This window comes from Delphinus delphis, chromosome 13, assembly GCF_949987515.2.
Source record: "Delphinus delphis chromosome 13, mDelDel1.2, whole genome shotgun sequence".
NCBI lineage: Eukaryota > Metazoa > Chordata > Mammalia > Artiodactyla > Delphinidae > Delphinus > Delphinus delphis.
Window position 1 is genome coordinate 46735080 of NC_082695.1, and position 26133 is coordinate 46761212.

Below are 26133 nucleotides of genomic sequence, written 5' to 3' on the forward strand. Positions count from 1 at the left end.
AAGCTTCGGTCAGGTAGCCATCCCTGAACTAATAAACAGTGGCGGGGGACTTCCCTGGTGGCGCAGTGGTTAAGAATCCACCTGCCAATGCTGGGGACACGGGTTCGAGCCCTGGTCCGGGAAGATCCCACATGCTGCGGAGCAACGAAGTCCGTGCGCCACAGCTACTGAGCCTGCTCTCTAGAGCCCGTGAGCCACAACTACTGAGCCCACGTGCCACAACTACTGAAGCCCTTGCACCTAGAGCCGGTGCTCTGCAACAAGAGAAGGCACCGCAATGAGAAGCCCACGCATCACAACAAAGGGTAGCCCCCGCTTGCCACAATTAGAGAAAGCCCACACACAGCAACGAAGACTCAACGCAGCCAAATAAATAAAAAAATACAAATAAAGTAAAAAACAAAACAAAAACAGTGGAGGGTGGCTGGGGGCGGGGTGTTGGGTGCAAGGTCATTTCTAGGAAAGTGGTTACTCTTGCTAAACCGAAAGGATATAGTAGGTGGAGACAACAATAAATGGAAAAGAAGTTGCCATTGATATTCCTATGAATAATGAAAGGGAATGCAAGAAAATGAAAGCAGTTTTACCAGGGCTATGGGATTATTTATGAAGTTATTCTCTTAAATTCTGTACTTTAGAACAGAAAACATAGAACAGCAATTAAACTGAAACTTCATTGTCATACAGACCCGTGTCTACCTTCCAGCTCCACAACTTAACAAGCTGCATGGTCTTATGCCAGTTATTTAAGTTCACATTGAGGTAGTAATACCGGTTTTAAGAGTGAAGGATGAAATGAGCTAAACTATGTAATGTACTTCGCACTTTAACGGCACATGGTAAGTGCCTCATAAGTAGTAGCTAACGTTATTTATGAATTTTCTTTTTTTGGGGGGGGGGTACGCGGGCCTCTCATTGTTGTGGCCTCTCCCGTTGCGGAGCACATGCTCCAGACGCGCAGGCTCAGCGGCCATGGCTCACGGGCCCAGCCGCTCCGCGGCATGTGGGATCTTCCCGGACCGGGGCACGAACCCGTGTCCCCTGCATCGGCAGGCGGACTCTCAACCACTGTGCCACCAGGGATGAATTTTCTTTAACTGATTAAAATACCACTTCAACACAAATCAAAAGTGGAAAAGGGAGGAAATTTCTGCTGTTTTGTCTGAAAACCAAGTCATAACTCATTGGTACTGGGAAAAACAGTCTTTGCTAGGGCCTGTGGGTGAGACCGCGCCGGTGGCTTCCTCTACCTTGGAGGTCAGCGGTTCACGAGATATGAAGTCTGCAGCCCCGCCCTGCTGTATCGGAATTTTTCCACAGGGGATTTGACAATAACAGAACCATTAGCAAAATCTCCTTGAGAGCCATCTGGCATTGATTTTTCCACTGTTGCCTGAAGGAGTACTCTCCAGAGCCTGAAAGTGAAGGAAACACTGATCCTTCTCTTACCTCTGCAATTGCCGACCTAGAATCCCCTGATTTTTCTGTATTCTCTTTGACACAGAGACAAGCTAGGAGGCCACCGCTATGCCATAGAAAAGGCCATTATTTCTGAGTTAGGCCAGGGGCACAGTGGTTCAGTTTACAATTCGTGGTTAGTTTTTATTCTTGTAAGTTTTATGTTTAGGATAGGATTAACTCATAATTAATGTTAATTTTATATTATTCTAACATAAAAATTTTCCATTTAAATTTTGCTTGTCCTTTGCATTACTGCTACTCTACCATCACTATTGATAACTTCAGTTTTTGACCAACCTTTTGGCTACTCATTCTTATCTGGCAATGGAGTTCCAGATGATTCTCTGAAGCAAATCTAGTAAAGCAGTATTTCCATTAAATCTTTTGAGTGTGTTAGTTTATGTATTGCAGTTACCAGTTGTAAATACAAAGGTTAAATATAAGGCGAATATAGAGCTGCTTATTTCTCTTTTTTTGAGTGGAATCATGTTTCATTAGACTCATGTAAATTTTAAATTTTATTTAAAAAATTGAGAAACTATTGGTGTGTTTCTTTTTTTAATTAATTTTTATTGGAGTATAGTTGATTTACAATGTTGTGTTAGTTTCTGCTGTACAGCAAAGTGAATCAGTGACACATATACATATATCCACTCTTTTTTAGATTCTATTCCCATATAGGTCATTACAGAGTATTGAGTAGAGTTCCCTGTGCTGTACAGTAGGTCCTTATTATCTTTTTTTTTTTCCAGTACACGGGCCTCTCACTGTTGTGGCCTCTCCCCTTGCGGAGCACAGGCTGCGCAGGCTCAGCGGCCATGGCTCACGGGCCCAGCCACTCCACGGCTTGTGGGATCTTCCCGGACCGGGGCACGAACCCGTGTCCCCTGCATCGGCAGGCGGACTCTCAACCACTGCACCACCAAGGAAGCCCATTATTATCTATTTTATATATAGTAGTGTGTATGTGTCAATCCCAGTCCCCCAATTTATCTCTCCTTCCCCATTACCCTCCATAAGCTTGTTTTCTACATCTGTGACTCTATTTCTGTTTTGTAAATAGGTTCACTTGTACCGTTTTTTAAGAGTCCACATATAAGCGATATCATATGATTGATATGTTTCTGATCACTAAAACAAAAAAAGAAAATGCTCACTAGACCCTCATTGGCATTTTAATAGTGACTGGTTTTACATATTGGAAGGGAAGCCAGTTTTATACTGGGACCAATAAAAGAAGAAAATAGGCCAATACAATTCATTAGAGGTATATACATACACTACAAAACAATTGTGGCACATTCTTAACATGCTGGATCGAATTGCCTGGTGCTCTGAAGAAGGACTTACGGATTTAAGTTAATTCTCTTTGCATGATCTTTTATATAAATCTTGGATATTGTGCTTTTAATAAATTTCCATTTACAGTGATGATATGTTATTTTGGTGTACTCCAACTGAAGTTGGAGAACTGCTACACTTTTAATAATCCCAGTTGAAGTCTTAAAATTAATAAACTTACTCCAGTGTCCATTGGTCCACAACACCTCTTCTTTCAACATATGCTGTTAACTGTAAAGGGACACAAAGTGACCCCACCCAGCCAGCACCTCAGCACCTAACCTGTCCGGGCACCATCTGGAAAAAGGCTCTGTGTATCTAGTACGGCACCTGGAGAGTTGCTTCACAGCATGTCCTTATCCTGGCCCAGTGGTATGCACCTAATTCCCAGGTGGACCGTGTCTTTCCACCCTGTCCCACTATTCCTATTGCTTGTGCAAAAGATCAGAAGACCAAATACAAACAGAGGAGGGAAAAGAGGAACACAAGCACTGCATAAAACGTATTTATTCTAGCACTTTCTTATAGACAGTAGTTGTTTACTTCAACATCTGAGGCCACCACTGGTCTTTCACATGGTGCAACTGATACGGATTTGGATATAATGTCAAAAAAATGACACCCACAACCTTTACTACTATGCTATTTTTTAAGAGGAGAAGTTGTTCTTCAGTTTGAGGCACAGAAAAAGAGCTCTTACCATTAATTTTCCCAGAAATTTCTTCATAAAATTCATACAGTAGCTGTTGTTGCCACTCCAGATCATTGGAGTTTAACCTCTACCATAATTTCTGTGTCTCTTTTTCAACTGACGTACCTTTCAAATTGTGAGGGCATAGGCTAGAAATAAATGGTGTGTTAGGCCTATTTGTATGCTTGAGTTGTCCATTTGTAAAGTGGGAATAACAAAGTTTACACCTGCTTTATTCTAGGGACATCTTTAATACTGTAAGATATTTTCAGTTACCTATGTTATGCCTTAAAAAAAACAAGTCTGTTTTCACCATATCGTATATTATTTTCTGGATTTGGGAACTCAGAGTGTCAACCTAAGGAAACAAACAGCATAAATAAAACAGACTCAGTCCTACCTGTATATCTGACGCTATAATGGGAAAAATCTGACACCTGTAGCCTTGTGTAGTAACCACAAACATAGACTTAGGAGGCTGAGCTATGTGGTGCCAAACTCTGGCTCTGCCACATGGCAATTGTTCGACTTTGGACAAGTTACTCTCTTAGCCTAAATTTTGAAAAGGGGATCAGAAAGAAATGTGTCATTGAAACATTCAACTATACACACATATGTGTATAAACACACATGAATGTATGTGAATGTATACATGGCTTAATTGTTATAATACTGACATATACATACATCCATATATGTACTTGGCATTAAACATTGTGCATGATTTGTAGTAATCAATCAAAATAGTATCTGTTGTTATCTTTACTATCTTCTAGCTTAAAGAAGACTTCCATAATGGGAGCATATTTATATACACTCGTGTACCAATAAAGTATATTTTTGCCTTCCCCAGGGGAAAAGACACCTTTCTGCTTTTATCACAGAAAGCAATCACATTTTTTTGGAATTAAAGCCTGAAGCATTGACATTATTCTGTGATAAAAGGTGGACAGTTGTGTTCGTAATAGAAGAATATTCAATGGCAAATTGTTGCTGTTGTGCAAAATCACAAAGAGATCTTATATTTGTAAGCAATTAATCATGGACTACTTTGTTAATATTGCTTCTAATTTTGTTTTAAACTACTATTTAAATCATTTATTGTTACTTATCTTTTCATCATTGTGACCTTGCCTCCCCAAATAGACTATGTCGCTTATAAATGTGCCAATGCTTTCCGAGTACTTAATGCCTTAATTTTTCTATCAAATGTGTCCATTTGAAATGTTGAAGGGTGCAGTGTAACTGCTTTCACTTCACTGGAAATCAGTTTACTAATCTGCAAAATGAGAGAACTGGGTCAGAAACCCTCTATGGTCCTTTCCCATTCTAGGCATGCCACGATTTCTTGTTCATTGAAGTAGAACACCCCAAACGTGGATTTGGTTCAAACATTACTCAGTTGTGCTGTCCACTGAAAGTTACAGAAATATTTCACGGAGTTATTCCTGGAGTCAGACAGCATGTTTTGAGAATATGCTGCAATGTGACTGTCCATGGTTGCAGAAAATGGCAATGGTCAGAAAGGCACGGGGACAGCTGCCCCTAACATGCTACCTGGGAAACCTAGCAACAAACAGCAGTGAGATTGCTTAGCAGGAAAACTGAGGACAATATTCAAGTATGAAAAACCAATTATGCTGAAACCAGAGACGAAGATTTAGGACCTTACCTGGGGGGGAACTCATAGGTCTTTCATTCAGCAAAACTTCATTTGTGATGGTGTTCTTCTCCCTTTAAGAAGAGAATCATGCCTCATTGTACCATCAAATGACACTTCAGATTGTGGAGGTGTGCTAACACCATTCAGATTCACATGTCGGATGCCCGTATTTCTGATGAACACTATGAATCTTTATTACTCTCGATAGGTTTATAGGTAGGAATTTTTAAATTGTCTTTGTAAATACAGAGATATGTATGTTTCGGTGCCATGGTATTTACCAGTGTAATCTCATCCAGTATTGAGGAGGCAGGGTCAAGGTGGTGGACAGATTACATTAGCAATGCATGTAAGTAACTCTCTCCTGGAAACTGACATCTCTGCTGTGGTCAAAGTAACCCAAAGGATCTGCTGCTTGCCCATGATGTGGAACCACATTTCTCAAGGAATGGTCCATTGACCCGCTGCATCAGAACCAGCTGGGGGACTGTTAAAAATGCAGCTTCCATAGCTCACTCCTGGCTCCCTGAATTGAAATACCTTGGAGTGAGGCCATTTTAATAAACTCCTCAGGTGATTCTGATGCTACATAATGTTCGAGAACCCTTGACATGAACAGAGTGACTTGTCAAAATCGCAGTATGGCCATTTCACTCTTCTACCTAACCTCCTAACTGGCTCCGCTAAGCCACAGAAGCAAGTTGAAATTTTTTCACCTGTCAAATACAGCTTTCGTGATATAACCTCTGCCTAGGTCTCTGGTTTTTTTCTCTCCTTACCGCCTGCTGTGTGCTTAAAATTGCAGCAACAGAACTGCTTGTAGACTTGAACAGAGCATGCTGCTGCTTGCCTCCTTATCTGTGCTCACCAGGTCCTCTCTCTGGAATGCTCTGCCCTTCTGTCTTTTATTCCAGATTCCCTCTATTTGGAATGCTCTTTCTTTCTCCTCCCCTTCATTACATTCCACCTGGGCTAAGTCAGCACCAATAATGATCTTTCTCTGTATAGATTGGTCTTATCATCTTGAGTAACAAAAGTAATGCTATTTTTCTGTCCATCTTACCTACTTGGCCATGAAAGGCCTTGAGAACGCAGAATAAATATGTAAGTGAGTTTGGTGGCAAGCAACAGAACTCAACTCAATAAATTAATCAAGAAAAAAGAGGAAGCACTGGTAAGATACTGCATAGCTAGGAGATAAATAGGAAGTGTGTCAACTGTACTTAGGAAGGACAGACACCAGGGAAGCTGCAGATCCCAGCAACAGGAACTCCTACTCAGGACAGGGGAGGGCAATGAGGGCTACAAAGCAGACACATGATTGGTGGCCCCACTGAGGTCACGTGAGATGAAAAGTCAATTCCTCCAAAGGAAGAGGATGTGGTGCTGTTACTGAAAAAGGTTAGGAGATACTGGGCAGACAAAAACAACAGCTTCCACTCCATTGAGTCTTTTTTTTTTAATACATAAATCTATTTATTTATGGCTGTGTTGGATCTTTGTTGCTGCGTGTGGGCTTTCTCTAGTTGAGGCGAGCGGGGGCTACTCTTCGTTGCGGTGCGCAGGCTTCTCATTGCGGTGGCTTCTCTTGTTGCAGAGCACAGGCTCTAGGCGCGTGGGCTTCAGTAGTTGTGGCACACGGGCTCAGTAGTTGTGGCTCGTGGGCTCTAGAGCACAGGCTTAGTAGTTGTGACGCACAGGCTTAGTTGCTCCACGGTATGTGGGATCTTCCTGGACCAGGGATTGAACCCATGTCCCCTGCATTGGCAGGCAGATTCTTAACCACTGCACCACCTGGGAAGTCCTTCCATTGAGTCTTGCTCCTGCTTGTGTCCCCAGAGTCTAGTGAGGAGTGTGACACCCGGTAGGCTCTCCTTGGATGTTTGCTGAATAAACAAAGCCAGAGATAACTAACATTTATTTAATACTACCTGCCAGGCAATGAGCAAGGGTTTCAACATTATTGCATTTGACCTCTCACAACAGTTCTACAAGTAAACATTATCTGTGTTTTGAAAATGAGGAAACGAAATCAAAGAAGTATCTTGCCAAGATCACTCAGCAAGAGAAAGAGCTAGGACCTTGAACATGTACTGCACTGCCTTCCCCCAGTGAGAAATATATAATGCTTTTTCTTCATAAGAAGTATAACATTTCTTTTTTCAACAATATCCCTGTTTAGTTAACAGTGTCTTAGAGATACCTCCCATGTTATCCCAGGGAAGGCCAGTATTGCATAGTGGTTAAATTCGTAGGTACTGAGAGAGATTTCCTGGATTGGACTCCCAGCTCTGCTTTTTACCATGAATGTGATCTGAGGCAAGTTTTTAACCTATCTGCACCTCTGTTTCTCTGGAAAATCAGGAGGACAAAATTAGTTAGCTATGTCATAGGGTTACCTCAAGGATCAAATTAGTTACTATATATAAAGCATTTAGCTTAATACCTGATATATAGTTAAGTGCTATAAAATTTTGCTTGTTCTTTTTATTACTGCATTGCCTTCCACAGAATGTGTGTACCATAATATATTTAATCATTCCCCATGGAAATTTTGTTAGCTGCATATTTTTGATGTTATAGACAATGCTTCAAAGAACATTTCTGTTTGTATCTCCTTGTTATATGTTTGTCTACACATTAGCTCAACGATTAGAATTATTGAGTTAAAGGGTGTATGTATGTTAAAATTAATTTTTATCTATTACAGTGCATATACAGCACAAATATCAAAATATGCAAAAGATCATGCAATAAAATTACTTCTTCCCATTCTTGCTCCCCAGCAACCAATTAGTTCCCCTCCCTTAAGGCAATCACACTTATTCATTCCTTGTGTATAGTTTTAAGGATATTAATATGCATATGCCAGTACACATATGTGTGTGTGTATGTATGTGTGGATGCATGCATATGGGCTTTAAAAAATATAAATGATAGTATTCAATACATACAGTTGTGCTCCTAAAGCCTTTTTCACAACAATATATGTTGGAGAGCTTCCTTTGAGGAGAGTTACAGAGTTGCTCTTCTTTTTTAAAGACTGCATAGTATTCCATTGTAAAGATGTACCATAATGTATTTAATCACTCTTGTATTGGTAGACATTCAAAGTATTTCTAATATTTTGCTATTACAAACAGTACTATAATAAACATCCCTGTCTTTTCACCCACGTGCATTTTTAAAATGAAACACTACAAACGGGCCTAAAAATGGCAAGCTGCACGTTTTTTGGGGGTGGGGAGATGACTGCGTTGGGTCTTTGTTGCTGTGTGCGGGCTTTCTCCAGTTGCGGCGAGCAGGGGACTACTCTTCCTTGCAGTGCGCGAGCTTCTCATTGCGGTGGCTTCTCTTGTTGAGGAGCACGGGCCCCAGGCATGTGCGGGCTTCAGTAGTTGTGGCTCGAGGGCTCTAGAGCGCAGGCTAGTTGCTCCGTGGCATGTGGGATCTTCCAGGACTAGGGTTCGAGCCCCTGTCCCCTGCACTGGCAGGTGGATTCTTAACCACTGCACCACCAGGGAAGTCCAAGCTGCACATTTTTAAATGGTGCTTTATCTGTTTGTTAAGTAAATTTACCATACTTTACAAAAATGTTTTCCTATTATGGACATTTAGATTTCCTCTAAGTTTCCGGTATGAACAATAAACTTCAAAGAATATAGAGACGTCTTTCTCATATCTTCAGCACTACTTAAAATTGTAAATTCATTTCTTTTCATTACTCCTGGAAGGAACTAAGTAAGGAAAGTATGTATTTTTTCTGGCAATTTTATTCTCCTTTTAATTTAGTGAGAGATTCATCAGCCTTCTTGATACCAGAGATGTTGATTATACGGCTTTCAAATTTCTTTTGTACTAACCTATACTTCTGATGCCTTTCAGGGCCTAGAGTCTGGACTGTAAATTCATTCTCTGGCTGATTCCTCCATCATCATCATCATCATTACTGTCAATTTTATAAGTCTATTAAGAGCCTTATAAATAATATCAGATGTTTAATTTTCATCTATCCTCCCAGGTCCCAGTTTCCTGCCTTAATTTATCTAATTTTTGTCTTATTCTTTTCTAAGATTCTTAGTACTTCTCATCTCTACACAAGTGCCTTGGTGAAAAACACACGGATTTTAAAAAAAAAGATCTGGTATTAAAGTATGGGTCTGCCACATATTTGCTATGTGACCTTTGCTAAGTTACATTCTCTGAGCCTATAAAATGGGAACATATAATATCTGTCTTGTGAAATTAGTATTGAATCACATATATAAAGATAAATACATGTATCAGCTCCTACACGCAAGGCTCCTCCTACACTTCACATTCATTACGTCCACTCTTAGAGTAGCCGCCACAGGAGAAATAGGAAGGCCAATACCGCAGACTATGAGAAAATCAAGGAGATGATAGTATGAGATGGATGTGGTGTAGAAAGTCACCAAACTAAGACCTGAGATTTGAATTAGAGGAGCTGAGAGTTGTGGGTGTTGGTAGGAAGTGTTCAAACAGAGCAAAAAAGCATGTATAAAGGCGCTGAGGTCAGAAAGAGCTTGGTACAGTCAAGAAATTATAAGAAGTAGAGAAATTTAGGACCATACAGAATAAGGGAGAGAATGATAGCAGATGGGGCCCACAATGGTATTTTGGGAGGCCCTATTGTTGGCCTATCCAATTTCCTTATCTTCTTCTTTCCCAGTAAAGAACCCCTAATTGTATTGGTCAGACAACTGAAGAGCCAAGCCCGGTGGAGTATATTATGAGTTTAAGCCAGTTAGAGTACCCTCATTATCCTCTGCCGGTGATTGGTTTAAGAACCATCATGGGGCCCAGTTTAGACAAATAGGATATAAGGGGAAGTCTGCAGAGGAAGGCCCCTAGGAAGTGTTTTCCTCCCACTTTAAAAGGAGAAGGAGCTAATAGAAGGAAACTCTATCTTTCCTTTCTGTTTTTGGAGATGGTTGTGTGTAGATGTGATTATTGGAGCACTTCCTGCCATCCTTCTGCCATGAGGAAGACACTACTGATACACTGGGGATGGCAAAGGGCTGAGACCTTAAGGACATCTTTAACTGCTGAGCCAACTCTGGAACTGCTTCGCTCTGGACTAATTTACATATTAGATAATAAATACCCTTATTGATTAAGGCGCATTCAGTTGAATTTCTATTCCCTGCTGCTGAAGGTATTCTACTGATTATAGTTATGGAAGGAGTAAGATCATGGAGAGCTTCGTAGATCATGCTAAGTATTTGAAATGTAATCCTAAGGGTTATGGAGAACCATTTAAGTCTTTTGAGCATGGAGTGACACAAGATAGGATATCTTTTCAAAAGGTCACTTTAGTTGCGATGTGGATAATAGATTGGACAGTGGCAATTGTGGATGCAGGTGGAGCAGATGGGAACTATGGCAACAGGTCACACGAGAGAACACAGTGGTTTAAAGTAAGTGGTGGCTGGCCATGGGAATAGAGAAAAATGAAACAATTCAAGAACTGTTGAGAGATATATTGGAGGCAGAACTGTGATTGGGATTGATTCAATGTGAGTGAAGACGAGGAAGAAATCAAAGATGGCTCCCAGGTGTCTGGACTGAGCTACTAGGTAGATTATGATGCCATTTACTAAGAGAGGAATAAACAACTGGAGGTAGAACAGGTGGGAAGTCACAATAATGAGTTCATTGTTGGCGGTGTTGAGTTGAAGGTGCCTGAAGCAACCAGGTGATTATATCAAGCAAGCAGGTGGGCATTTGAGTGCCTAGAGGAAAGATAAAGAGTTTGGAATCTAGATGGTAACAGAATCTATGTGATTTTTGAGATTCTTAGGTAGGGAATGAGTGATCAGAAGGGAAAAGTTCCCAAGACAGAATCCTACGATCCCTAGCACTTAGCTTTTCCATGGAGCAGGGGAGTCCAGTGAAGGAGACTGAGAAAGAAGAGCCAGAAAGAAAGAAGGAAAGCCAAAGCATGTTTCTACAAGGAGGGAGCAGTCAGCACTGACAAATGCAGTTGAGAGGTGAAGCAAGAAAAGGACTGAAAGGAGTCTATTCCATTTATCCACATAAAAGCCACCCACCACTGACACTGATGACAAAGCAGTTTTTGGACAGATAAAGTGGTCAGCTCAGAACCCAGGTTAGATGGCATAAGGATGGAGTAATTAAGAAATGAAGACCTAAAAAGGAGAGAATCAGGTCAAGAAATTTGGCCTTAAAGAAGACATAGTGTAGGAGCTGAGGGAAATGTGGGACCAAGGGAAGGTTTTTGTTTATCTTTTACAGGTAGCAATAGCTATCTTTCCTTCACTCCTATACCCAATTCATTAGCAAGCCCATTTAGGTCTTTGTCTAAAATATATCACAAACCTGTCCATCTCTCACCTACTACCCAGATGACTCCCTGGTTTGGGCCATTATTATCCTCACTTGGATTCATTCAGTAGCCTCCTAACTGGTTTCTCTGCCTCCATTCTTATTTCGTTCCTGTCTTTTCCAAACCACACAGCAGTGGAATTAAATCAAACATGGCACCTGGAATAAAACCCAAGCTCTTGGTCTTGCCCTGTAAGACTGGGTATGATCAGGACCGTCTCCTACCTCATCTCATGCCATTTACACCCCTGGTCCCTCATGCTCCAGCCCCACACCCTGGTTTTTGTTGTTGTTGTTCTTGCCTTGCTCACTGTTCCCAGAGCTTAGCAAGCTTCTTCCTAAATCTCTGAGTGGCTGACTCCTTTTCATTATTCATGACTCTACTCAAATGTCACCGCATCCAAGAAGTCTTCCCTGACCTTCTTACCCTCCCCGCCCCCATCCTCACTCCCTGTTTTATCTTCTTTTTGGCTCTTATCAGCTGAAATGAACTTGTTCATTTATTTATTTATTGTTGATTACTTATATCTTCTCATTAAAAGTAAAGTCTGGGGAAAACTGGGTGAAGTTTATAGGATTATTATGTATTATTGTTTGTGTGTATTGCATATGCATATTATGTATTACCATGGATTTTTTTAAATAAAAAGAGCGTGGGGCTTCCCTGCTGGCGCAGTGGTTGAGAGTCCGCCTGCCGATGCAGGGGACACGGGTTCGTGCCCCGGTCCGGGAAGATCCCACATGCCGCGGAGCGGCTGGGCCCGTGAGCCATGGCCGCTGAGCCTGCGCGTCCAGAGCCTGTGCTCCGCAATGGGAGAGGCCACGACAGTGAGAGGCCCGCGTACAGAAAAATAAATAAATAAATAAAAATAAAAGAGCATGAATTTATATATCCAAAAAAAAAATGTTTTTAAAGTAAGTTCTGTGAGAACTGGGATTTTGTTTGCTTGTTGGGAACTGTGTCCCCATCACCAGAAAGGAGTCTGGCATGCAGTGGGCATTAAAGCCTTATTAAATGCGTGAGTTAATAAATGTTATATTTGGTCATAAATATTCAAAAGAGGATGGAGGGGGAATACAAACAACAGCAGGAGATTCTAAGGCGACGAAACTGGACGGGGCGGGGGTCGGGAGGGTCCTAGGATTTTAGAATCCCTGTCCTAGCGTTAGGATTCGAATCCAGGTCCCAGAACTCTTTCCACTACTGCATGCTACCTCTCCATTTATGCAGTGTTGATTACATGACGGAAGTGGTGATTAGCACTTTCTTAGGAGACGCTCGTAGATCATCTTTGTGGCCTATTATGATTACAACAGTGCAGGACCCATAGGACAACCACCTTACAAATGGGTGTTCTCTGACTGCCTTCAAACGGGACCACGCCCGCACTTTCATTCACTTGCTACAGTGGTTCGCAAGGAGGAGGCGGGCGATTGCTTGGAAGACTCACTGCCCGCCCAGGTCCTCAGCTCTGCAGTTGAGGTGTCAGGTTTCAATCCTCCCAGGGCCACTGGACGTCGCGGCGTGCCCGGTGCGGCGGCCGCCTCCGCCTCCAAGCCTAGACTTAGGCAGCGAGCGAAGGCTCACTTCAGACGCGCGGCCGCGCACTCGGCCTGCCGCAGACCGAGGCTGGGCCCCGCGGCGGAGGCTGCTTCGGGGCTGCGCTGGCTGCGCGCTCTGGGCGGCGGCGATCGCGGCTGGGCCGGGACTTACTTCCTCTACCGCAGGACAACAAAACAAGCCGGCTGCAGGCACCGGGCTCTTGGCAACGGTCTGGGCCGTAGGCGCAGCGATGGGCTCCGTGCTGAGCAGCGATAGCGGAAAATCCGCGCCCGCCTCGGCCACCCCGCGGGCCCTGGAGCGCAGGGGGGACCCCGAGCTGCCCGTTACGTCCTTCGACTGCTCCGTCTGCCTCGAGGTGTTGCACCACCCCGTCCGGACCCGCTGTGGCCACGTGTAAGTGCCAGGGGAGCTGGGTTTGCGCGCCCGCCCCCTGGGGAGGGCGATGTTAGCGGAGCCGTTGGGGATCGGGGGGTTCAGAAGCCGGCGCTTGAAGGAAACTGCTGCAGGGAGAGACCTGGACCCGTCGAGTGCGGACCACGGGGAAAGTGCCCTGTCGGAAGGTGACACAGGATTTCAGGAGGAGAAAACAGCAACAAGCGGGCCCTGCAGCCGCCGTAGAGCCGCCTCCTCCCGCAGCCCAAGTGCGGAGTCCCTGGGACGGGAATTCCGGGCGCGAGAGCCGCGGGGAGCAAGGGCTTGCCGGCTGAGGAGAGTGCGCTTGGCTGCAGAAGCAGCATCCGCCTGGGCCCAAGGCAGGGGCTCCCGCCGAGCGCAGTTCCCGCTCCGCTCGGTTAATCGGGCGGTGCTTCCTTCTCCGCCCGGAACCGGGGTCGGTTTTGTTTTGCTGGCTCTGTGCACGTGTTCTAGAACGCCCGCGAGGCTGGGCTCTTGAGCAAACAAGGATCTGTGCAAACTGTCCTTCCATCCCCACCTCCCTTTCCCAACACAGACGCCCAAACCCCTCAAAGATCAATCAAACGGGAACGTCCAAGTGACTTGCTGTAGTCGTTAGAGTTGAACAAGCCGCCAGGGCTGGGTCTGCGGCTTGAACGTTACCCCCAAGCCCGTAAATGCAGCAGTTAAAAGCATAGCCAACCGAGTGAAGGAGGTTGCAGACTACCTGCCTTACGCACAGCCTCCCCACCGCGGTAGGAAGTAGAGATAAAAATAACTGTCTTAGAAACCACGTACACACCAACTAAAACTCGCTGTTAGCGCACATCCGTGGTAGTTTCTAGGAAGAGTTTAAAAACAAAATCCCTTTATAAAATTGGCACGTCCTTAACGTGTGCCTGAGTAGTAGTAGGGGTTGGATCTGTGAGTTTGTGTTCCATTTGCTTAAAAGCTTTCTTCCCGTGGATGCGTGGGTGTGTGACTGTGTGGGTGAGATTGGTGGGGGGCGGGCGGGGGAGGGGATTGCATAGAGCATGAGTGGAAACCCACTTACTGTCTTCTCTGGACCGCCGACTAACTAGTTTGATGAAGCCCCGAGGCAGTAAGTGCTTTCTGGCTTACCAGGAAAAAAGAAGTATCATAAATCATGAATGCAAGTGCACAAACCGTCTTTAAAAGGACTTAGGTGGTCCTTGACACCTCTAGCCTAGTATCTGAGAAGCAGTTTTCAATACTGAAAAGCCCCCCAGAGAGCCAGGGAGAAAAATCTGCAGCCCACACAATGTTTAAAGAAAAAGTGTCCCTGGGCATTCTTTTGTGGCCATATTTTCAGGGCCTGTTGTTTCAGCTCTGTACTTTAAACTCAAGGCTAATTTAGCTCCTGTCTGATTACTGACGTTGTTTCCCAGCTGTCCAGATGTAGCTCATTGACGTAATTCCTCAAGGCCAAGATGGAAGCTAAGATGTTATTGTGTTATATGAAATACATTGATTAGTTCAGAGCAGTAATAACCTCAGGATACCTAGCCTACATTTAAATTTAGTCTGTATTAGTATTAAAACTTTTAGGTTGCACCAAAGACACACAGTGGGCCTCAAGTCTTGGAAGATTTTCTTTAGTAGAACTGAACTGGGCAGCTTTGCTATTGGAGATTGTTATCTGATTGTTTTCCCTGGTTTGGATTTTGAATGCTATAACTTTGTGCAGTGTTTTGCTTCTGCTAAAGAGAAATATAAATTTGCAAAATGTTGAATCCTTTGTTTAATCTTTTTCTTTGTTAGAGTGAATAGGAAACCAGCAACTGGAAAAATAGTCGTGAAGTAGCACAATAAGGGCTGGACAAATTGCCTTCCCTCACTTTACTGTTCTTTGTTTTGACAAATCTATGTCCATTGTTCTGGCCGGGGGCAGAATTTCCATATTCCTACTTTTGGCAAATTTACTTGGGCCTCTTCCACTTTGTAAATGTTAACTGGAGTCCCTTCTGCTTTTGGGGATGGTGAGCCTTCCTAACACCGTTTGTACTTCCTAAATGAATTACTCTCTTCCATTGAACTTAAATTGGAAAATGAGGAAATGCAAATGAAACCTCTATATTATCCCATACTTAAGCTTATTTCCAAACTTGCTGAACTAGGTTGTTTATGCCAATTTCTGTTTATAAACTAGTTTCAAGTCAAGCAAGTATAATATGGCAACATACCTTGAATGAATATGTATATATGTATTGTGATGCAGTAAAACTGTGAGAGCTTCATAGCCACTAACCAGCTGTGTAATCACCACTTTGGTTAATCTTTTTGAATCTCAGCTTCTTCATTTGTAAAATAAGGTGAGTAATGGAATTTTTATGAGTATTTAAAGTGTAAAAGTAACCCATAATATAGGCTCAAAACATTTCTTTTTTTGTTGTTGTTTAACTTTTATTGGAGTATAGTTGATTTACAATGTTGTGTTAGTTTCAGGTGTCAAAACATAGTTTCTATTTCCATCGAAGTCATTCTGTAAAGCAAGCAAAAACGCATGAACAGGTTTTATTTCTTTTAAAAAATAATTAATTAATTTACTTTTGGCTGTGCTGGGTCTTCGTTGCTGTGCGCGGGCTTTCCCTAGTTGCGGCGAGCGGGGGCTACTTTTTGTTGTGGTGCACGGGCTTCTCATTCTGTTTTCATTGCGGAGCACAGGCTCTAGGTGCTCGGAGTTAGGGAGTTGTGGCTCTCGGGCGCTAGAGCGTAGGCTCAGTAGTTGTGGCGCACGGGCTTAGCTGCTCTCCGGCATGAGGGATCTTCCTGGACCAGGGCTCGAACCCGTGTCCCTTGAGTTGGCAGATGGATTCTTAACCACTGCGCCACCAGGGAAGCCCCCAGGTTTTATTTCTTATCTCTATGCTTCTTTTGGAATAAAACTGGGCCACAAAAGATAAGTCTATGACATTTCCAAGATGTCCCAGATAGCCTTACTTTTAGCTTAGTTCTTTTTTCATTTGGTGGACTTTAATTTAAGAAGTTCCATTTTAATGTCTGTTATTTCAAACTGACGTTATTCATATCTCAGTATCAGTTGTAAAAGTAGATTTGGGGGAAAAGACTTCCTACCTCTGCCTTTTTTCTATTAACAGTGAGCTGGGAAAAGAGGGAGTAAATGAGTTGAAACTGCATAAGGGAAACTAAAACGGAATCTGATTTACATTTAAAAGAAATATTCAAGAAATTTGGTATGGTATATATCGAGGGAGACAAAAGTCGAAGACAGAGATACAGGGGGACAGAGTTTAGCTCAGGAGGAAGTTAATGAACTCACAATTAAGCCTGTTGAATGTACACTAGTCTGATAGGGAGACATCTAAATGGAAATGTCCCAGAGGCACTGGGAAAGTGGGTTTAGGGACACAGCTCAAGGCTGGAGCTAAGGGAGTTACCAGAAAGGGTCAAGAGGTTGAGAATGGGCCTAAGAGAGCTAAATACAAACCAGAGCAGACCATACAGTACAAAGAGCCACATCGCCATAGACCTGAGTTGGGTTGAGTTGCTCCAAGTCACAGAATTTGCCATTTTTTTAAATGAAACTGTTGAAGATAATTCTGAAGTGCTTTCTGGTAAATGGATTAAAACGTTCCATTTGTGGTAAAGTATGAGCATCAAATTCATGGTTCTCTAAGTAGAGTTTGAGGGTTTCCTGATGTGTTTTAAACTGACCCAGAAATAGACATCAGTGCTTTCATTCTTTTTTTTTAATTTTAGTATATTTTATTTTATATTAAAATTTTTATTGAGGTAAAATTGACATATAACATTATATTAGTTTCAGGTGTATGGCGTAATGATTCAATTTTTGTAAATATTGCAAAACCACCAAAAGTCTAGTTAACATCTGTCAGAATACATGGTTATAAAATTTTTCTTTCTTGTGATGATAACTTTTAAGATCTACTCTTTTTTTCCTAATTAATTAATTTATTTATTTTTGGCTGCGTTGGGTCTTCGTTGCTGCATGCGGGCTTTCTGTAGTTGGGGTGAGCGGGGGCTACTCCTCGTTGCAGTGCGCAGGCTTCTCATTGCAGTGGCTTCTCTTGTTGCAGAGCACGGGCTCTAGGCACGCGGGCTTCAGTAGTTGTGGCACACGGGCTCAGTAGTTGTGGTGCATGGCCTTAGTTGCTGCGTGGCATGTGGGATCTTCCCAGACCAGGGATGGAACCGGTGTCCCCTGCATTGACAGGCGGATTCTTAACCACTGTGCCACCAGGGAAGTCCCAAGATCTACTCTCTTAGCATCTTTCAAATAAGCAAAACAGTATTATTAACTATAGTCACCATGCTGTATATTACATCCCATGACTTACTTATTTTATAACTCAAAGTTTGTACCTTTTGACTCCCTTTACCCTTTTCACTTACAAAGCCCACAGTGCTTTCATTCTTACAGGAGGTATGCAATCCCAAGGACTTCTTTTTAACCTAAGATTAAAGCTACTTATCCTATTATTTATTATAGATATTTATACATATTTTCTATCAGTGAGGATTCTCCAGAGAAACAACCAATAGGTTATATATAAATATATGGAGAGAGAGAGAAAGAGAGATTGATTTTAAGGAATTGATTTACATTATTGAGGATAATCACTCGACTTGAAGTCAACTGATTATAGATGTTAACCACATCTACAAAATACCTTCACAGCAACATTTGCTTAAGTGTTGAATTAAACTGAGTACTATAGGCTGGCTAAGTTGATACATAAGACTAACTGTCACATCTTTTCAACAGGCTTTTAAGGGTTATGAAAATCTGGTGATAAAACCAAAAATTAGATCATTATCAGGCTTCACTAGAAGACACTTCAGAATTCTCTTAAGAAGCCTATCAGGCAGCCATGCACACACCTACATGTTGCTCAAGCAAACAGTAGGAATCCACAGTTTTCTTAAAATTAAAATCATTGTTCATTTAGCTTTATCATTTTAGTTTGCTGTGGGTTGTTTGGTTAGACCTACTATTGCATGGAGTGCATTCGTTTTTTGATCCAGCCAACGTGGCCTGCTCTGTGCTGAGCACACAGACACAAAGGCTTATCCTTTTGGTGTTTGCATTCTTATGAGGAAGATGGACAATAAACAAGATACAGGTGTTAAGTATGTAGTTTGTTATATAGTGTTAAGGATTAAACAAAATAAGACAAAGAAGTGAGATAGGAAGTATATGGGAGTTGCAATATTCAGATATTTAGAGAAGTGCATCTTAAATTATCTGTTGTAAAGAACCTCTGAAGTGTTTTGTTTTAATTTCCAGCCCACCACAGACCAATAATTTTATAAAATAAAAAATGTATTGTGGAAAAATGAAATTTAAAAATACCAAAGATAGGGAGTTCCCTGGCAGTCCAGTGGTTAGGGCTCGGTGCTTTCAGTGCCGTGGCCCGGGTTCTGTCCCTGGTTGGGGTACTAAGATCCCACAAGCCATGAAGTGTGGCAAATAAATAAATAAATAAATATGTATATATAAAATACAAGCCATCATTTGAAAAATTGTTATTAGATTCAACAGCATAATATTACTCTGTCAGATTCCTATACAGTGTTCTAAATATTACTTCTCTCAATTTCTATTCTTAATTAAGCATGGACTCTTAATAAACAGGGCCTGATTTTGTACAGTGTTGGTCCAGAGGAAAGCAGGAGGTGAGGAAGCTAGTTTGACTGGTGTGGGGACATTTATAAGAAGTTTGCCTTTTCCTCTGAGTGAGGATTTTGAGCAGATTCATGGCTTGAGCTGATTTAAAAGCATCTGTCGGGCTGCTGAGAATAGTCTGTAGCAGGAGGAGCAAGCTGAGGAGATTGAGTTCAGAGGCCACCGTAGTGATCCAGGTGGGAAAGGACAGGACTAGCATGGGGACCGTGGAGGTGGTGAGAATAGTAGGACTATAGACATATCTTTGAAGGTGCCGGTAACACGATGGATTTGTTGCGGAGTGTGGAAGAAAGTGAAGAATCAAGGATGGCTGCAAAGTGCTTGGCCTTAGCGAAGGCTGGAGCCGCTCTGAGATGGGAGAGACTAAGAGGACGGGATGAAGATCATGTTTAAGTCAAGAGTTCAGTTACTGACAAGCCAAGTTTCAGACAACCGAGTGGAGCTGTTGAGTGGACAATTGGATATGTGAGCTTGGAGTTCAGAGGAGCTGGGCTGTAGGTAATAAACTTGGGAATCATAAACATATACTCGATATAAATCCATGGGACTGGATGAGCTCATCAAGAAGTTAAGTATAGTTAGAAAAGAATAGAGGTCCAAGGACTGAGCAGCGGTGCCCACCGATATTTAGAAGCTGGGACATGGGGACTTCCCCAGTGGCGCAGTGGTTGACTCCACACTCCCAATGCAGGGGGCCCGGGTTCGATCCCTGGTCAGGGAACTAGATCCCACATGCATGCCGCAACTAAGAGTTCGCAGGCTGCAACTAAGAGTTTGCAGGCCGCAACTAAGGAACTCGCCTGCCGCAACTAAGACCCGCAACCAAATTAATTAATTAATTATTTTAAAAAGAAGAAGAAGAAGAAGCTGGGACATGGAAGCCAGAAAAGCAGCAGCCAAAGGAGAGGAAGGAAACCCCCAGGTGTCCTGGAGGCTGAGTGAGTACAAGAAGTATTTTCCGGGGAAGAGCGACCCACTGAATCCAGTGCTGCTTTAAAGGTCAAGTACGTGATACAGATGGAGAGTAGAGAAAGCCCTTTCATGAAGTTTAGAGGCAAAGGGAAGAGAGAAATTGGGCAATAGCTGGAAAAAGAAGTGGGATCAAGAGAATTTTCTTTTAAAAGAAGAATGGAATCTTTTGTATGCTGATGGAAATAAACCAATAGTGAGGGAAATTTTGATGCACAGGAGAGAAGAGAAAATTGCGGGGCTAGGATTTACAGTGGGGGGCTTGGCCTTAGGCAGGAGAATGAACAGTTCATCCATTTAAGAGAATGTAGAATATTTAAATGGGCACAGATGCAAGTAGTTGAATTGAAGTAGTGGGAGCTCGTGGCAGGTTCCCATCTGATTGCAACTTATGTTGACATAATATTTGACCTGTGATTTGATTTTTTTTGAAGTATAGTTGCTGTACAATATTATATGTTACAGGTGTATAATATAGTAATTCATAATTATTAAAGGTTATACTCCATTTAGTTATAAAATATTGGCTATATTCCCCATTTTGTACAATATATCCTTGTAACTTATTTTATACCTAATAGTTTGTACCTGTTAATCCCCTACCTCTAAAGTGCCCCTCCCCCTTCCCTCTCCCCACTGACAACCACTAGTTTGTTCTCTATGAGTCTGTTTCTTTTTTGTTATATTCTCTAGTTTGTTGTATTTTTTTAGATTCCACGTGTGATATCATACAGTATCTGTCTTTTTCTGTCTGACTTATTTCACTTAGCATAATGCTCTCCAAGTCCATCCATGTTGCTACAAATGGCAAAATTCTGTTCCTTTTCTATGGCTCAGTAGTAGTCCATTCCTTTTCTTCATCCATTCATCTGTTGATGGACACTTAGGTTGCTTCCGTATCTTAGCTATTGTAAATAATGCTGTTATGAATGTTGGGGTGTGTGTATCTTTTCAAATTAGTGTTTTCATTTTTTTCAGATATATACCCAGGAGTGGAATTGCTGAGTCATAGGGTAGTTCTATTTTTAGTTTTTTGAGAAACTTTCATACCATTTTCTTACAGTGGCTGCAGCAATCTACATTCTCACCAACAGTGTACGAGGGTTCCCTTTTCTCCACATCCTCTCCAACATTTGTTATTTGTGTTCTTTTTGATGATAGCCATTCTGACAGGTGTGAGGTGATATCTCATTGTGGTTTTGATTTGCATTTCCCTCATGATTAGCAATCTTGAGCATCCTTTCATGTGCCTGTTGACCTGTGATTTGATTTTAAGATGAAATCATCCAGGCCCCTGATGCTAAAACAAATGTATATAGAATGCTTCCTCCTTCTAATGTACTTGGATAAGCATCACTTAAAATAGGATGATTGGAGTCTTTTGTACCATCAAGACCCAAAACTCTTGAGAGCCGTTGCTCTAATAAAGGAATGCTACTTTCCACCTTGCCACTCCTTTAAGGTCTGGCGCTTAGTAGGTGTTAAGTATTTTGAATTAATGAATGACTCTAAGACAAAATTTGGGGGACTCCCCTGGTGGTCCAGTGGTTAAGAATCCACCTTCCAATGCACGGGACGCGGGTTTGATCCCTGGTCGGGGAACTAAGATCCCACATGCGTACCGCAACTACAGAAGCCGTGTGCTCTGGAGCCCGGGTGCCACTACTGGAGGGAAGCCCAAGTGCTGCAACCAAGAGCCTGTGCATTGCAATGAAAGATTCGTGCCTCAACTAAGACCCGATGCGGCCAAAAATAAATTAATTAATTAATTTTAAAATAATAATAATAAGACAAAATTTGGGGCTTCCCTGGTGGTGCAGTGGTTAAGAATCTGCCTGCCAATGCAGGGGACACGAACGGGTTCAAGCCCTGGTCTGGGAAGATCCCACATGCCGTGCAGCAACTAAGCCCGTGCACCACAACTACTGAGCCTGCGCTCTAGAGCCCACAAGCCACAACTACTGAGCCTGCATGCCACAACTACTGAAGCCCGTGTGCCTAGAACCCGTGCTCCACAACAAGAGAAGCCACTGCAATGAGAAACCCGCGCACCAAAACAAAGAGCAGCCCCTGCTCGCCACAACTAGAGAAAGCCCACGTGCAGCAACGAAGACCCAACGCAGCCAAAAATAAATAAAAAATAAATTTATTAAAAAAAAAAAAAGACAAAATTTGGATACTTTGGTGAGCACAACTTTGGACAACCATTTCATAGTGCTAGCCAGCTGGTGCTATGGAGTTTGAGTCATAGATAGGAGTCCCATGATAGTTTTTGAACTCCCTTTTATAGGGTTACTCATCTGTGCCCGTATTACTGAGAATTTTAGAAAGATGTAATAAGCTGGCCTGAAATTTGCCTCATCTGGTGGTTGGACTGCTCTGTGTTACTTAGCAACATTAGTGTTGTCGTAGGCACATTAAATATTAGTGATCTATTAAATTACATATTCTCCAACAAACAGAACCTAAATAATGTTGCAGACTGAGTTTTACACCAGGATTCTCTTTAGCACCTGACTACTGGTCCTAGGACCAGCAGCATTGCAGAATCTCAGCCCCCAACTCAAATCTGCTGAATCGCAATCTGCATTTTTACAAGATGCCCATGTGATTTATATGCATTTTAAGATTTGAGAAGTACAGCCTCAGATAACCCTATGTAATTGACAGTAAGATACTGCAAGTTGAGGACAGTGTTTGAGGGTTATAGAGAGGCACCCCTCTAAGACTGTAGATTAAAGGAAATAAAATTTTCCTTAGGGGGCTAAATATAAAAATCAACATGTAAAGGAGTGTAGAGATATGCAGAGTCAATTTTTGGAGGCTGAATGATTCCCAGGATGGACTTTGAGCATGACCTAATTGAATACATAAACACCTCCAAGGAAATCTTGAGGGACAGTGGCTAAAGGCCTGTGCTCTAAGAATAGCTGCGCTTGGGACTGTCCAGGCTGATCGATCCATCATTGGATCACTGAAGAGGGAGACTGGTTGTGTGTGTATGTGTGTGTGTGTATTGTCCTATACTGGAGTATTTTAGCCCGAGACTCTCATCCTCCCTTTGAATAACAATTGCAACTCCCCTTATTCTATTTATGTGTTCCAACTCCCCAAAGGAGCCCAAGATTTTCATTCACCTTCATATTGGCCTGCCCACAGTGAGGCAGCCCAGTGTTGAGAACATAACGAAAATGTTAGACCGACCACACGTTGCCAAGGGCTTCTTCCAGAACCACATTTAGGGACCACCTCTGGCTACTTATTTTGCCTGTCTAGCCCTAGGCCCCATGGAGTCCCTAATACAGCCCTTTCCTCTTTAATTCTCCTATACTTAGGGTGCAGTTTTCCCCCTTAAGATTGTGTGCATAACTTTACCCAGTGTCCTCAGCAACCCTTTCCCCATTTTCCTCCAATACCTTGCCGCCCTTTCCTTATATGAGTTTTATTGCTAACCACTTAATTAGAGAAACAGAAAGGCGTTAATAAAATAAACAATGGGGGTAGGATAATTAAGTTCCCAGCTGGTTTTAAAGTTCTTAGAGTCATTATCTGGTTCCTGATTGATGTCATCAGAAGCTGCAAACTCAGCAGGGGGGAGGCAAGGGGTGTGAGTGAGCGAGGAGGATGGGTATCTACCGGAAGGGGCACCGACCCATGTGGCCACGTGGGAAATGAGTCCAGAGTTGCAGGAGACTTAGCTTTTCAAGAGAAGCCAGAAATTTGAATTTGTGTGTGAAATCTGATTTTAAAGCTATGACCACTTGTGCTTCCACTGCAGGGGGCACGGGTTCTATCCCTGGTCAGGGAACTAAGATCCCGCATGCCACAAGGCATGGCCAAAAAAAAAAAAGGCAACAACAACTCATTCAGAATTTTTGAAAACATTAAATCGGTCTTTTAAAAAAATGCAGTTGACTTCTATCTTTTCCCTACATTCTCCTAATTCTGATCATGTCTGTTGGATTCGTCATTCTCAGCCACCTTATGGAGGGGGAGAGGGGGACAGACAAATAGGAATTTCTTAGCTCTGGGGTTTATGTTCATTTTTACCCCTTGGGTTCTTCCAGAAGGATACAACACTTATTTATTAATGGGAACATTGGGCCCTGCCCAGAAAATTCCCCTTTGGCCCATTCCTCATAACTGATTTAGTTATTTCAATCTACTAACCATTTACTGAGTAGCTACTCTGTACCTGGGGCTGTGTGGGAGGGACCCCTACAGGATTCTGAACGGTTCTGTGCTGTGTGTATTTCTGTGATGCTCATGCAGTGTTGTTGCTGACCTGTCGTCACTGGGGCATTTTTTGTTTAGCTGGGTTGCGTTTTTCTGCTTTATTGAGGTGATACAGTACATAATTGTATACAATCATATAACCACCACCACAAACAAGATCTAGAGCAGTTAGTTCCATTACCCTAAGAAGTTCCCTCGAATCCTTTACAGTCAATCCACTCCCCAAACTCCTGGGCCCCAGGCAACCCCATCAGCTTTCTGTCACTGAGCTTTGGAGTCATACAGTAAATAGTCTTGTATTTGACTTCTTTCACGTGGCATAATGGGGCATATATTTGTTGTCATTTGGTATATTGTAAGCCCTTTTGCCTCTGCTTCCTAAATCAATCGTAAATCTGACTGTCCACTTACACCGTCTGCTGCTCCTTTGCTGGGCTAAGCCACCATCCTCTCTTGAACCAACGCTTACAATGGAATTAGCACTGGTCTCTGAGCCGTGACTCTCGTACCTCTGTAATCCACTCTTCACAGAGGAGCCAGTGATCTATATAATGTAAATCAAGTCGTATCACTCTCCCACTTAAGACCCTCCAGTGCCTTCCCATCACGCTTAGCTCTGGCTTTGTGGTTGCTCTCCTACCTACCTTACTGTCCCACATATTGCCAGTTACCCTCCCCTGGGCGCCCTGCATTTCAACCACGCCGGCTTTCTGTACCTCAGCAAAATGGTCCCTGTTTTCAGCTGAGAAAACCATTCCCAGATCTTCCCAAGACTGATGCCTTCAATTGTCATCTGAGGAACCACCCATCTTACTGCTCCCTCTGCCCCACCCACTCAGTTTTTGTTGTCAACTGTTTTATTCTTCTCAGAGCATTTATCGTTTGCCAGTCTTTTTGTTTACCTTCTCATTTCCTCTCTCCTCCTTCTAGAACTCTTGAGAGCAGGGACCTCGGGCACTGCCATGGTTTCATCTCTGGCATGTCAAACATTGGCAATCATAAGCTATTAGTGAAAATTTCTTTAGTGAATGCATGCTTGTATGGTTGGGTGTGGGGAGACTTGTGCATGTTTTATAAATCTTCATTATAACCATGCAATAACTGTTCTTGCTAAAAGCCACACGAATTCATTTTTTTACAGTTTTGTTTTCTCTCCCTTCAGCCTTATATTATCTTTCAAATTGTTCTGTGCTCTTTAAATTTATTTAAATAATCATAAATGCAAAGTAATCTTTTCCTCACACTGAATTTGGATGCTCTTAAAAATATCATTTTAAAAAATGTTTTTCTCTTCAGATCACATTCTATTAAATATTTCCTCCAAGGGAAATCCTCCAAGCATTTCCCTTCCCGGTTTTCCAACTAAATTTTTCTGAAAAGTAAAGAAAATTTAAGTCATAGTAAGGTGGTTAATTTTCCCTAACATTTTATTATGAAAAATGTCAAACATACAGCTAAGTTGAAAGAACTGTACAGTGAACAACCATATATCCATACGTATTTCTACAATTGTTAATTTTACCGTATTTGCTTTTACCTCTCACTTTATCACATACCTATCCATCCATCAGTCCATCTTATTTTTTTTGATGCATTTTAGAGTAGGTTACAAACATCAGCACACTCTACCCCTTCTCATATCAGCATGCATAATATTAACCAGAGTTCACAATTTGTTTATGGGATTTGCTAAAGGTAAATTACACATAGAGTGAAATGCATACATCCTAGGTATAACATTTGCAGAGCTTTGACCA

General features: G+C 42.3%; 1 protein-coding gene and 1 long non-coding RNA gene across 2 annotated transcripts in view; both read left to right on the forward strand.

Annotated features, from left to right (window-relative positions):
* Positions 1–5901, forward strand: part of LOC138414247 (uncharacterized) — a 58809-nt gene extending 52908 nt beyond the window's left edge. The window contains exon 3 of the long non-coding RNA XR_011246699.1: positions 2214–5901. This is a non-coding gene — a long non-coding RNA (uncharacterized lncRNA). The remainder of the gene's footprint in view (positions 1–2213) is intronic.
* Positions 5902–12981: 7080 nt separating this feature from the next.
* RNF125 (ring finger protein 125) overlaps positions 12982–26133 on the forward strand; it is a 41211-nt gene continuing 28059 nt past the window's right edge. The window contains exon 1 of the mRNA XM_060028854.1: positions 12982–13482. Coding sequence (XP_059884837.1) covers positions 13319–13482 — 164 coding nt within the window. The 5' untranslated portion in view covers positions 12982–13318. The remainder of the gene's footprint in view (positions 13483–26133) is intronic.